The sequence below is a fragment of the Thalassophryne amazonica genome, chromosome 7, assembly GCF_902500255.1.
Source record: "Thalassophryne amazonica chromosome 7, fThaAma1.1, whole genome shotgun sequence".
NCBI lineage: Eukaryota > Metazoa > Chordata > Actinopteri > Batrachoidiformes > Batrachoididae > Thalassophryne > Thalassophryne amazonica.
This window is the reverse complement of record NC_047109.1, coordinates 105437988-105452039: the sequence shown is the minus strand read 5'-3', so window position 1 is coordinate 105452039 and position 14052 is coordinate 105437988. Positions and strand designations below refer to the sequence as shown.

At 40.0% G+C, this 14052-nt stretch overlaps 1 protein-coding gene across 1 annotated transcript; it reads left to right on the top strand.

Annotated features, from left to right (window-relative positions):
• Window positions 1–1854: 1854 nt before the first annotated feature.
• Window positions 1855–12566, top strand: LOC117514707 (C-C chemokine receptor type 2-like). The gene is made up of 4 exons (XM_034175266.1): window positions 1855–1984; window positions 8306–8457; window positions 8614–8786; window positions 10314–12566. The coding sequence occupies exons 1-4, from the start codon at window positions 1974–1976 to the stop codon at window positions 11019–11021; spliced, it is 1044 nt and encodes a 347-aa protein (XP_034031157.1). The 5' UTR covers window positions 1855–1973; the 3' UTR covers window positions 11022–12566.
• The last annotated feature ends 1486 nt before the right edge of the window (window positions 12567–14052 follow it).

The following is a 14052-nucleotide window of genomic DNA, read 5'->3' as shown; positions in this document are numbered from 1 at the left end:
GTTACTACAGTTTTAAGGACCCCTTTAAGGACACTCGGCGCGCCGCACTCCGAGCTGCAACGATGCAGCACAAGTCACCGGACCATTTCTAAACGGATGGCTCTGTGGATACGAGTGTTGTGTGGGCCGCTGAAGAGGAGGTACTGCTGGCCCACCACCACCAGAGGGCGCCCTGCCTGGAGTGCGGGCTCCAGGCACCAGAGGGCGCTGCCGCCTCACGTGAGCAGCTACGGTGACAGCTGTCACCCATCACCTGAGACAGCTGACGGCAATCATCTGTGGGGTATATCAGCAGGACGGCACCTCCACCTCATTGCCGAGATATCGTTTCTACCAGAGAGGTAACGTATCGAAGCTACGGAGTGTATCTTTTTGGATTTGTGCTTAGTTTGTGGATTACTGTTCCAACGAGAGGTGGAGGTAACTTCCCTGCTGTTCGGAGTCCTGGGTGCAAACGCGCCCCCATCTAACTGTCCTTTGTTCCTCGCCAGCAGTACCAGGTCCGACACGCGGAGGCAGTGGCCACCTGGGAGTTCGGGACTTGGTGGCTCCAGTATTCCCGGGGTCCTGTGGCGGAGGAAGCCGTGTGGTTCCGGTCTTACCTTGGAGAGGCGTCTCCTATCTTCGAGCCTGTATATATATATATATATATATATATATATATATGTATATATATATATATATATATATATATATATATATATATATATATATATATATATGTATATATATATATATATATATATATATATATAATTACCATATAATAAACAACTTATTAACCTTGTTTGCTCGGTCTGTACGGGATTATCAGACCTCAGTGTTTTTCGCACAGACCTCGCTAAAGCTCTGCCCGTATGTCAACACCTTGGTCTGATATTTTGCCGTGCAGCTCTTGCGCTCAGTTAATAATCCTTTGTTATATTTTATAGTTTTGATTTAAAAAATATAACTGGTATGATCATTGATTTTTTTTCACCACACCTCCCTGCATCATAGGCTGAGTGTTTGAATCAGATTTTTTCAAATTAGTTGAACAATGAAACAGCTTTTCCTGGGTTTGTCCTTACATTTAACTTAATCTGTTTTAATTGCATCTCTTCTGGCATGAAGTCGATTGACAAGGGCACTCTATCTCCCTTTTCAAGAAAATTTTTAGTTCCTTTCCTAAATGCTACATTACTCATCTTCCCCTAAATGTAGGTAACCAACCAGCAATTTTATTTATTAAGCACTTTAAAACAACCATAGTGGACCAAAGACCAAAGTGTAAATAAAAATAATCATAAAAGAAATAATTCACATATAACATAAAATTGTAAACAAAATACAACTAAAATAATTAAAAGCCATAAAACATGAGTAAAAATAACAACCATACAATAAAAACAATAAGATCAAATAAAGAAGTGAAATCAATGTCTTACACAGTGTCAAAGGCCAAGGAGAAGAAATGGGTAACACTGAAAACTTTACACTGTCTTAAAAATTGGTTTATTACTTATTGTGAAACTGTGGAAAAACACCAAACTGATATAAAAGGTAACACCTTCTCCTCGAGGGAAGGATATTTTATCGACGTGTGTGCACATGTTGAAAAGTGAAACTTGCTGTTAAAACACTTTCCCCTCTGAAGTTCAAACCGTTTTTGCTCCACATGTAGAAAACAGAGAACGGAGAAAAGCTCCTGTTTTACATATTTTAATCATCTCCGCACCCCCCCCCCCCCAACCCCGATTCTTTTCTGCTTACCATGTTAACACATAAAAGAACATTTCTTTGAAAACCACACTGACACCTCTTTGCGACATTAACACCATGCAGCGGAAACAAACAAAACCCAGATTTCACCTTACCAGAAATTAGACGCAAAAGAACATTTGAGAGTAAAACGTGAACCATAGTCATTGACGGGTTGAGCTTCATACCCAACTATAGAACTTCCAAGGTGAAGAGTTGTTTTAGCAGGGAACATGATGGCACTGTAAGTATGTGAAATTTACAGGCATTGTACAGGGTTTTTTCTTCAGAATATTTGTCTTTCCTCCTGCTGCGGTTTTTACCCCTGCACATGATGGTTTTGTGTGAGTGTGTAAACGATGTCAGCCACAGGAAATGAGGGTCGGCAAAGGCGTCAGCACAGGTGGTGTGACAGTGCATGTTGGTTACCTGAACATTTCACGATGCGGTTAAATTAGATGACGTGAAGTCGGTCCTGGTCAGAGGAGCTCCATAGGTGGTGCCACATGTTGCAAATCTTAGTTGTACTTTTGTTGTTCCAGTAAGTTCAGGATGTCATAATCAGTAGCAAGAAGCTGGTGTCACTCAGAGACTCTGGCAGTTTATTAACGCAGCAGTGGTTAATTTACATATTTTTATGGTTTGCGTAAGTTGCTACTTTGAAAATACTATGTAAGCCATTTCATACATGATGCACGGGTTTTATCTTACGAAAATAATTCAAAACTAGGAAATTTCTGACAAAAATCTCCTATATTATTTACATACAGTACTGTGCAATAGTTTTAGGCACCTTAGAATTTATGCAAAAATGTATTAAATGTGCAGTACTGCGCAAAAAGTTTAGGCACATTTAATGCATCATAAAAGCATTAAAAACCTTATAAATATTCATAAATAAGTTAATGTGTGGTGAATTTCAACTTTAATGATAATGCAACAATTGGATTCTATTTACGTGTGATTTTTTTAGTATATAAGTCACATGACTTGAAAAAGTATTTTAAGAAAACTGTGACTTAAAGTATATGGGTAATTGTGTTTTACAATCATTTTAATATTGCATGATGATTTGCAAGTGTGTTTGTGTGGTATTCTACTGGCCAGTACACTTACAAAGAAATTATTATTATTATTATTATTATTGAATGAAACAGTTTAGCTCACATAGTCACTTTTGTTGAAACAAACTTTGTGTTGGCATGCCAGTAAAAAAAGGAGTGGGGGTGTGTAATGTTACTGTTATTATATAACTCTGGGATGCCTAAAACTTTTACATAGTACTGCAGTTTCCCCTTCAGTACTGCATTGGCATAAAACACATTTGGAAAGTTAAAAATTACTTCATCAAATAATATTAAATCCCATGAATAAATGCATGAAAAAAATTTATTTGATTAATTGGTTGAATTTGTTTTGTACAGTTTAATACACATGCATGCAAATGCATCAAAGAATACATGGAAAACACAGTAATGTGAAAAGACTATTTTCATTGTGGTCCATGAAAATAGTTGACATGCATGGACCTATATGTACCGTGTAGATCCGCATTTATAAGGTCGGGTTGGTGCTACTGACTCGACCTTATAAGTGTGCTGCCCACTACATGACAACACAAAGACATCTGCAGATTATGGGTCAATAATAAAATTACTGTAAAAACATGCATTTAATTTATTAACCAAACTGACCATGGCACGATATCTATTTTTTTTAATTTTATATCAAACTATGTGCAAAATTTAGTCCTTTTGCAAAAAAATCATTTCACACTTCACATTTCGCACAATCATTTCGCATATCTGCAGCACTATAAAGGGCATCTGTAGGCTTCAGGGAATCCTAGACATGTATGTACAAGGGGTGACTGAGACGTTTTGAGCCTGATCCAAAAAGAGTAGGTCATGGCTTCTCCACCTTTTACATTCTGAGAAAGGGTGGTATCTCACTGGGCCGCGACAGCCTGCAAACGACATCTGTGAGGAAATTCAAGCAGTTCCAAGCAGGGTTCGCAGCCCTTCACCGTCCCCTCACCTCAGTTGCGGGGCGGTGCCCACGTGTTGCTTGATTTTTGACCAAACCAAAAAAAATTGCTGCAATGAACTCGCTCACCTAATACGATATGGTACAATACGTTACAATATGATACACTTTATTGTCCCAAAGGGGAAATTTGTCTTGGACCTTAAGTGGTCTGCAAACATTTCTGTCTCAAAAATCAATAAATACAACAACAAACATTACACTGCTTGGATGCCTACGGAAAATTCATCAGAATACTGCACATTTCCCATGATACAATATAGAATTAAAACAGCATAATCAAACAGATAAAAACCAGATTAAATAAATAATAAGTTAAAATACACACCTTACTTGTACATATGCACATACACACACAGGCACATGTACACACACACCCACATACACCACATACATATATATATATATATATATATATATATATATATACAGTGAGGAAAATAAGTATTTGAACACCCTGCGGTTTTGCAAGTTCTCCCATTTTGAAATCATGGAGGGGTCTGAAATTTTCATCTTAGGTGCATGTCCACTGTGAGAGACATAATCTAAAAAAAAAAAAAAAAAAAATCCGGAAATCACAATGTATGATTTTTATTAGTTATTTATTTGTATGTTACTGCTGCAAATAAGTATTTGACCCCCCTACCAACTAGCAAGAATTCTGGCTCACACAGACCTGTTAATTTTTCTTTAAGAAGCCCATTTATTCTGCACTCTTTACCTGTATTAATTGCACCTGTTTGAACTTGTTACCTGTATAAAAGACACCTGTTCACACAATCAATTACACTCCAACCTGTCCACCATAGCCAAGACCAAAGAGCTGTCTAAGGACACCAGGGACAAAAGTGTAGACCTGCACAAGGCTGGGATAGACTACGGGACAACAGGCAAGCAGCTTGGTAGAAGACAACAACTGTTAAGATTACTTATTAGAAAGTGGAAGAAACACAAGATGACTGTCAATCTCCCTCGGTCTGGGATTCCATGCAAGATCTCACTTTGTGGGGTAAGGATGATTCTGAGAAAGCTCAGAACTACACAGGAGGATGACCTGAAGAGAGCTGGGACCACAGTCACAAAGATTACATTAGTAGCACATGATGCTGTCATGGTTTAAAATCCTGCAGGGCAGCAAGGTCCCCCTGCTCAAGTCAGCACATGTCCAGGCCCATTTGAAGTTCACCAGTGACCATCTGGATGATCCAGAGGAGGCATGGGAGAAGGTCATGTGGTCAGATGAGACCAGAATAGAGCTTTTGGAATCAACTCCACTTACCATGTTTAGAGGATGAGAACAAGCCCAAGAAAACCATCCCAACCGTGAAGCATGGGGGTTGAAACATCATACTCTGGGGGTGCTCTTCTGCAAAGGGGACAGGACGACTGCACCATATTGAAGTGAGGATGGATGAGGTCATGTATTGCGAGATTTTGGCAAACAACCTCCTTTCCTCAGTAAGAGCATTGAAGATGGGTTATGGCTGGGTCTTCCAGCATGACAATGATACCAAACACACAGCCAGGGCAACTAAGGAGGGGTTCCGTAAGAAGCATTTCAAGGTCCTGGAGTGGTCTGGCCAGTCTCCAGACCTCAACTCAATAGAAACTCTTTGGAGGGAGCTGAAACTCCAAACCTGAAAGATCTAGAGAAGATCTGTATGGAGGAGTGGACCAAAATCCCTGATGCAGTGTGTGAAAACCTGGTGAAAAACTACAGGAAACATTTGACCTCTGTAATTGCAAACAAAGGCTACTGTACCAAATATTAACATTGATTTTCACAGGTGTTCAAATACTTATTTGCAGCAGTAACATACAAATAAATTATTAAAAAAATCATACATTGTGATTTCCAATTTTTTTTTTTTTTTTAGATTATGTCTCTCACAGTGGACATGCACCTAAAATGAAAATTTCAGACCCCTCCATGATTTCTAAGTAGGAGAACTTGCAAAATCGCAGGGTGTTCAAATACCTATTTTCCCCTCTCTCTCTCTCTCTCTCTCTCTCTCTCTCTCTCTCTCTCTCTCTCTCTCTCTCTCTCTCTCTCTCTCTCTCTCTCTCTCTATATATATATATATATACACACATGTCGGTGCACAAAACCCCTAACGCTACTCCCGGACAACTCCTGCAGCATTCAGGAATCTAATTGAGGTAGGAGCAAAAGAGTTCTTGTATCTGTTCAGTTTGCACTTGGGGACTCTGTATTGTCTCTCAGATGGCAAAAGTTCATACTCCTGGTGGAGGATGTGGGACGGATCACAGAGTATTTTCTGTTCTTGCCTATAGACAGACTGCTCATAGATGGGCTGAAAGGGAAGGGTTCCAGTCCTCCCCATAACCTTCATGGCAGTCTGCACCAGACTAATCCTCAGGCGGGCACCTCATGCCCCTCACCACCTTGTCACTGTGACTCGAACGTGAGGAACATGTGAGACAACTTGTGATGGGTTCACATATGCGCTCCTTTTATATGATGGGAGAGGAACAGCGCTTACGGAAGCAGCCTCCAGCCACCCCGCTCTGCCAACACCCACTCGACGTGCACACGTGCTGGGCTGGACACACAAGCTGCATGAACCAGACTCATTGTGTTTATTTATTTATTTATTTTCCAAGGACAGAAGTGGAAATTTAGTTTAAAGCTGCTGGCCGGTGGCCACCCACTGTGCACACGTGCACGCCGTACCATATAGATGATGTCAGCACTCTGGCTTCGTTTAATTTTATTCTTATCACAGTGCTTCCAAAGGATATTTACAGTACCTTTTCTGCCTAAAGTTGGGGGAATTTTCATAGCCTCTTTCACATAATAACAATGTAATAGTCCACATCCATCATCATTTGTGTCGTCATTTCAGCCGCACCAGTGGCTGAACATCTATGAAAGTGCTGTGTGGTATTCACGTGCAAATGCTTGAGCCTGCAAAGGTGCCACTTGGCTTTTGCATGTGCGACGTGTCAGAATTGCTGCTGTAATTTTTGCCGCCACTCTGGACGGCATTCAGTGAACAGTCAGCCATCATGCACGCATGTGTCTGGAGGACCAACTCAGTGAGATTCCACATGAGAAAGTTATCACCTTTTTGCTTTTTTTCCGTTTTTTGTGTCTCCGCCTCCTCTCACCAGTTGCATCAGTGAGATACGAGCCAAACCAACATTTCTCGAGAATGTGTGAAATTTACACTCACTAGGCACAGTGTTGAGAAATATAGGTTTCGCAGAATGCAAAAGATGGAGAACCCAGTCGGCACTCGTACTTTCTTGTCCGCTTTGTTAACTCTGCAAATCAAAAACTCTGGAAAGAGATATCGCGTTCCTTTGTGCAAATGTAATCGGTACAAATATTAATTTGTTCTGTTGTCCATTAAGCTTATTAATGAACAAGCTTAAATTGCACTTTATGTCATAGGATGGATCTTGCACATTTTCCAGCTGAATGGAGAGTTGTTAATGGCTGTGTGGTTTTAGTAGTTGATAGTGGGTTAGTTACAGTGATTTTATCCTTTTTTCACTGATTTTAAGGTTATTTATGCTATTTTATTGTTGGTTGTATTTATTTTTGTGCTTATTATTGTTGTAATATTGGTTCTGTTTAATTTTTGTGCAGTTGAGCCCCCTCATGCACCAAGCTAAATTTCTCCTAAAGGAGACGATTAATAAAGAACTTTGAACTTTGAAAACAATAAACGCTCATCTCATAAATGATCAGATTAATAGGGTGTATGTTGCAAATAAAATGATTAGATTTTGGTTAATGTTGGTGCACCAGATCAGAACTAAAAGGACATTGTTTTGGTTATGAAATGTACCATATGCCTGTCTGCATAGGTGTCAACCTGACTCCAGGAAGGGCAAAGAGGGTCCCAGTTTCTTTATAACCACGAACTCCACCAGGTGATTTCACTGATGAACTCATCCCGTCTGCTGTTAATCAGTGAAATCAGTTGGTGGTTACAAAGAAACCTGCACCTTCTTTGCCCTTCCTGGAGTCAGGTTGACACCTATGCTGTCTGCCACCTTCTGGAAATGTCTGGGACTATTGCAGGGAATTATCATCATCATCATCCTATGCATGATGGAAATTAGGAGCAGGTGTGGTTAAAGTCACATCTTGAATTTTAGTCAGATTCTTTACATTAAAAAAACTAGCTCTGTTCTTCTTTCATAGAATTTTTAGAATTTAGTGTTCACGTGTTTTACTTGTTTATACTTGTTCTGTTTTATATTTAGCAGGTTTTAAAACAATATATTTTTCAAAGGTTTGGAATTTGCGTCTATGTTGCAAATCAGTTTTAAAAAATATCAAGTTGAGTCTGGAATATATAGAGCTCATACATTAAAGAGTCTGGAGCATTATATAAATTATAATAAATAAATCTAATAAGGTATCAACAGCACAGCAGAGAAAATGAAATGGCGTTTCCTCATTAAAATGAAATACAGAGGAGCCTGTGGATGTCTAATGGTTCAAACTGTCTTCTCTAAATAATCTCTCTGATCTTTCATGCAGCAATATGACCACGACAGAAAATACCACATTCATGTACATTTATGACATTGATTACAATGACTCCTCTCCTGAAGATGTCAGTTCTGATCTGTCCAATGGGTCTATGGTCTTACCAGTTATCCTCTACATCCTGTTTTTTCTCGGAGTACTAGGTATGTTTAAACTAAACAAAATATACACACATTTACATTAGGCATTTTTTCCCAAACATAGTTCACGTATCGATTTGAGAGCAACTGTGTGTATTTGTTCTTTTTTGTTGTCATCATAAAGAACCCAAGAAATAACTCAACAAACTGATTTCACAGGAAACGCCACCGTTCTGTGGGTTCTTCTCCGGTTCATGAAAATGAAAACGATGACAGACATCTGCCTCCTGAATCTGGCCGTGTCAGATCTCATACTGGCTGTTTCTCTACCCCTCTGGGCCCACAATTCTCAGAACCTTACATCGTGCAAACTGAAGACAGGAATCTATCAGGTGAGATGATTTTTACTGTCTGTTTTACTGACTGTCAGCAGAACATCTCAAAAGAACATACATGGATTTCAATGACATTTGGTGGCAAGTTAGGCCTTGGATCAAAGACATAGTTAAATTTTGATGCAGATCCAAATCATGTTGTGGATTTTAAGCGCCCTGTCACACCTTGGCAATTTAGCCAGCATATGCCGACATATAAAAAAAATATTCAGAATATGCTGGATACGCCAAATACGTTAATGCAGCTGTAACACCATGACGATTTAGCCAGCATATGCTCACAGCCCCGTTTCCACCCGAGTGGTTCGGGTTGGTACTGCATGGTATGCTGCGGGTCAGAACAGTTAAGTCTGGCTTGGTTTGCATTTCCACGAGCACGCGTACACTGTCGCACGGTGTCTCCCCTCCACATGGAGGCCAAACAGAGTAATTTGTCATTTATTTTATTTTATTTTTGTCTTGGTGGATCCTGGGATTTGTTTTCATCGCGTGCAGAATGCTGAAGAATCAACTGCCTGTGATAAATGCTGACATGAATGAATGAGGCGCTGTGACTCTTTACTTTTAAAATAAGTTAATTGTCTTGTTGTGGCACAAAGTGCTGGCATCCTCTGGTTCAGGCTGTAAGACAAAACACAGAGGGACTTCTTTAAAAATGCTACATTTCTTCACAACAAGAAATTAAAGTATTTTCAGATGTCGTTTTCCAAAATCAGGACACATTATGTGGATAACTTTTCGTCAGGCTGTGATGATGAATCCGACTGAAACAAACAGGTCGGATAAAGACTTTATAGTTATTCCGTGTCTGAATGTTTTTGAAACAGTCTGAACTGTTCACATGAGGACTGGAGCTTACGCATATACGCAGCTTTCAGTTTTTCAGTCAATCAATGGACAGCATCAATGGCCATATTTTGACTTGTGAGTAACTTACAAGAAACGTGTGTCAACAATCGTATAACTTACCTACAATTTATGGTCTGCGTATGCAGGACGTATGAGTCATATGTTGGCATATGTTGAAAATATTGTGCATACCCAAAACTTTTCGAGGTACTCACCGTATTACGATGTATATCAGCATGCTTCAACGTGTTCTTAACTTATACAAAACTTACCCATAACTTATTAGATGTACCCCAGCGTATGCCAGTGTTTTTAACATGCTCGGAATACACTGGCTAAATCATCAAGGTGTGACAGGGGTTTTAATGCTTTGATCCCCGTTTCTTTGATTCAAGACTTTTCTTTGATCTTTGAGCTTATCCTGACTCCTTTGATTCTTGCTCATGATCACTGAACTACCGATAATCAACAATCCTGATTACCAAAGCAATGGGCATTATGAACCCCCTGACCCTGATTCCTTTGAGCCAAATTACATGATTTTTGTATCCCTGCTAAGTTAAAAATATGTATCATATACAACATATAATACAAAAAATACATAAATGTTACAGCACATACCAGGGTGACCTTTGTCATACAAAGTGCTGAGTCCTTGCTTTCTCTCCCAAACAGTTGGGGCTCTACAGTGGCACAATGCTTGTGACCCTAATGAGTGTGGACCGTTACCTGGCCATTGTTCACGCTGTGGCAACCATGCGGACCCGCACACTTTGCTGCGGAGCTGTAGCAAGTCTTATTATTTGGATTGTATCTGCCAGTCTAACAATCCCTCTGGTGATATTTGTAGCTGTGGAGTTTGACCAAGATAACTCCAGCTGTCAGCCAGTGTACCCCGCTGAGAGCGAGCAGTCGTGGAAGAAGCTACGGAACTTCAGTGAAAACACAGTGGGCCTATTCCTGTGCCTTCCCATTATGATTTTCTGCTATGTGAAAATCCTCGTCGTACTGCACACATCCAGGAACTCCAACAAAGACAAAGCCATGAAGCTGATATATACTATTGTGTGTGTTTTTGTTGTGTGCTGGGTGCCCTACAACATCCTGGTTTTCCTTGAGACTCTGCAGCTCTTTGGCATTCTGAACAGCTTTGAGGCAACAAAAAAGATCAGCTCTGCCATGGGTGTAGCTGAGCTCATTGCACTGTCTCGCTGCTGCATAAATCCAGTCATCTATGCATTTGTAGGGGAGAAGTTCAGGAAATCCCTATGCAGAATGCTGTCCAGATACCCTTGCTTGAAGTACAAGAGCAGCCAGCCTTTCAGCCTAAGGGACACCACAGAAAAAGAGACCTCAAACACACCTGTGAGATCAGATTATTAAAAACTGTGTGGGGGTGGAGGCATGTTTGGCTGCAACTGTTGGTTTTCCACTGAAATTCACAGCAGTGTGCATATGGTACTTTGACCTAGAAAATGGTTTTAACATTTGTAATTTTTGGGTCCAGAGACCAGCCAGTCACAGGGGACCTTTTGCCGGCTGCATCCAAATTGAAAGGGAAGTAGTGCATGATCTGTGCAACAGACCCCCACACATACACAGGTAAAGCCCCTTTCACACTGGGCCAATGTAGAATTGTGTAATGCGACGTACCGACTACACCGAGTGGCAATACACTGAAGGACGCAAAGGGGTCAGCGGACTTTCGCCCTTGAGTGCTGGATGCAGTGCCCTACACAAGGATATGCAACACTCTGCTACTGTATGCAAGTCTACGTAACGTTGCGCTACTGTACACCAAGCCTCCGCAATTGAACGCTACCCTACACCAGTCCGGTGAAAATCCTTTTAGGTTTTTTTATCAATACATATCTGCATTGCTAGATTTTATTCATCCCACTGGACTCTGCTGAACTTTGCTGGCAGTAAAGCTTCAAAACCATAGAAGCAGGCCAAGCTTCCACCCTGCGTGCAACATATGAAGCCATTCCTGCGTAGTAGATACACAGCACAATGCAACTCTACGCAGGCCCAGTATGAAAGGGGCTTAAGACCGCACAGTTTCAACACCAGTGCACCACCACTGAATTATTGATACAAGGCAGTTTCATGTTTACACCTTACCTTCTGAAGGTTGCAGTAGAAATCTAGACTTTTCAGACCAGGCAGCATATTTTTAGTGCTTCATTGTCCAATTTTGGTGAGCCCAACCCCATTATGGCCTCAGGTTCCTGTTTTCTTAGGTGACCGGAGTGCCACCTGGCGTGGCCTTCTGCTGCTGAAGCCCATCTGCTTCATAGTTTCACAAATTGATTCAGAGATGCTCTTCTGCACGTCTTGCATAATTACCATGAAGTACATCCAGACACAAGTGGTTTCCTCCAACTGACGAATTTATAAAAATTCTACACATGAAAACTAAATAAAAACATATAGATCAAACAGCCATTAGCTCTTGAGAAATCTTGATATTAAATGCTTGTACATTTATTGGAAAACAAAATACAGACATAAAACATAAACATACCTCGTTGGCTATGTGCTACCAAAAGGAATTAGGCTTATTTCTTGTTTTCAGCATCTTTTAGCTCCTTTCTTTTGCTAAAAGTCTATGTTTAGTTGGCACTAATCTTGCAGCATTGCTTGTATCTGACTTCTTTGAGCTGCTTTCCACACACTTGAGTACAGCGCCATCTGAAGGTGACATATAATACTACACATAATAAAACAGACATTCCAAGCCAAATAAAGACATATACATAAAGCATAAAATAAAATGTGACAGCTACACCTTGGTTGTAAATACTGGTATCTGTCAAATCTGTCAAATCAGGTTCAATTGACCTTATCTAGTGGTAAATCTTAACTCATCATATAGTGCTATCCACAAGTAAGTTCCTTTTTTAAGTGAAGAAACCTCAAGCAGACTAGAATCATTGGGATGGACATCTGCTATATGTAACCCAGGTTAGCAATGTCAACTTTAAAGTAAAAGCATGTTAATAAAACATCAATAAATACATTGAATTAAAAAAAAAAAGATAATAACTATGTCAGTATGGTTATTTTGGTTTAAAATGTCTTTAGGCTTTTATTTTGAAATGCACCTTGCTGCGTGACCCGTGTAACTTGCAGCAACCAATCGGATTGTTCTAGAGTCTTCCCTGCTAGATGAGGGAGATACGCGCATAGCAGACGCGGGCTGCAGGAAAGGAGAGAAAGAAGGAAGGAAAATAGAAGTCTAAAGACGTTAAAATATATTTTTGTTAAGAAAAACGGTACAGAGAAGAGTAATTTTTGTTTTTTCAACCTGTCGTGTGTGGGAGACGAATTGTACATTGGAGAAACGGGACTTGGCGAGTGAAAAGAAGAATTGTATTTTATTTTAATGGAGAGCTGTACAATGTGGTTATACTTTAGGGAAATATGAAGCTAAAGTATTGAATTTATGTTCTTTTGTGGTAAAATGTGAAGCATTGAAGCTAAAACTAAACTCTGTGTGTGCGAGCTCAATGTCTGGACTTGCTGCCGCCCGTCTACTCTATGTGACGTAGCCATTTTGATGGGCACAAGTTGAGACAAAGAGTAGACTTTTCTTTATTTTAGAGCTACCTGGTTATATATTTTGTGTATTTATGCACATTTTATGTTTATGGTAGGCCATTCAGAGTTGGGTTGGAGAAATAGCCAACTTAAGTCATCTTTGAGCACGAGGTTGAAACAAGATGGCGAGCCGCCCTTTGACCTTCTGATCTGTGCATCCGTCTGAGAGTTAACGCCCTCTGCTGGACTGTACATATATTCCTTCTGAACTGGTAGGATTTACCCAAACTTCTGCAAGCTGCCGTGGACACTGAACTGCTAATTCAAAGACAGTAAAGGACTATTGAAAACTGGGAAGAAGAAAAAAAGACTTTATATTCATTTTGGGAAGAAAAAAAGACTTTATATTCATTTTGATACTGTGGTATGCAGATTGTTCAGTCTTTTGCTGAATCACTTTTATTTTGACTATTAACAAATACAACCCCTGGCAAAAATTCTGGAATCACCGGCCTCGGAGGATGTTCATTCAGTTGTTTAATTTTGTAGAAAAAAAGCAGATCACAGACATGACACAAAACTAAAGTCATTTCAAATGGCAACTTTCTGGCTTTAAGAAACACTATAAGAAATCAAGAAAAAAAATTGTGGCAGTCAGTAACGGTTACTTTTTTAGACCAAGCAGAGGAAAAAAAAATATGGAATCACTCAATTCTGAGGAAAAAATTATGGAATCACCCTGTAAATTTTCATCCCCAAAACTAACACCTGCATCAAATCAGATCTGCTTGTTAGTCTGCATCTAAAAATGAGTGATCATACCTTGGAGAGCTGTTGCACCAAGTGGACTGACATGAATCATGGCTCCAAC

What these genes read in the sequence shown, in the direction of transcription:
- LOC117514707 (XM_034175266.1), top strand. An exon ending in GTTTTTTCTCGGAGTACTAG is followed by an intron (nt 8,458 to 8,613) that starts GTATGTTTAAAC and finishes CTGATTTCACAG; the next exon opens with GAAACGCCACCGTTCTGTGG. An exon ending in TGAAGACAGGAATCTATCAG is followed by an intron (nt 8,787 to 10,313) that starts GTGAGATGATTT and finishes TCTCCCAAACAG; the next exon opens with TTGGGGCTCTACAGTGGCAC.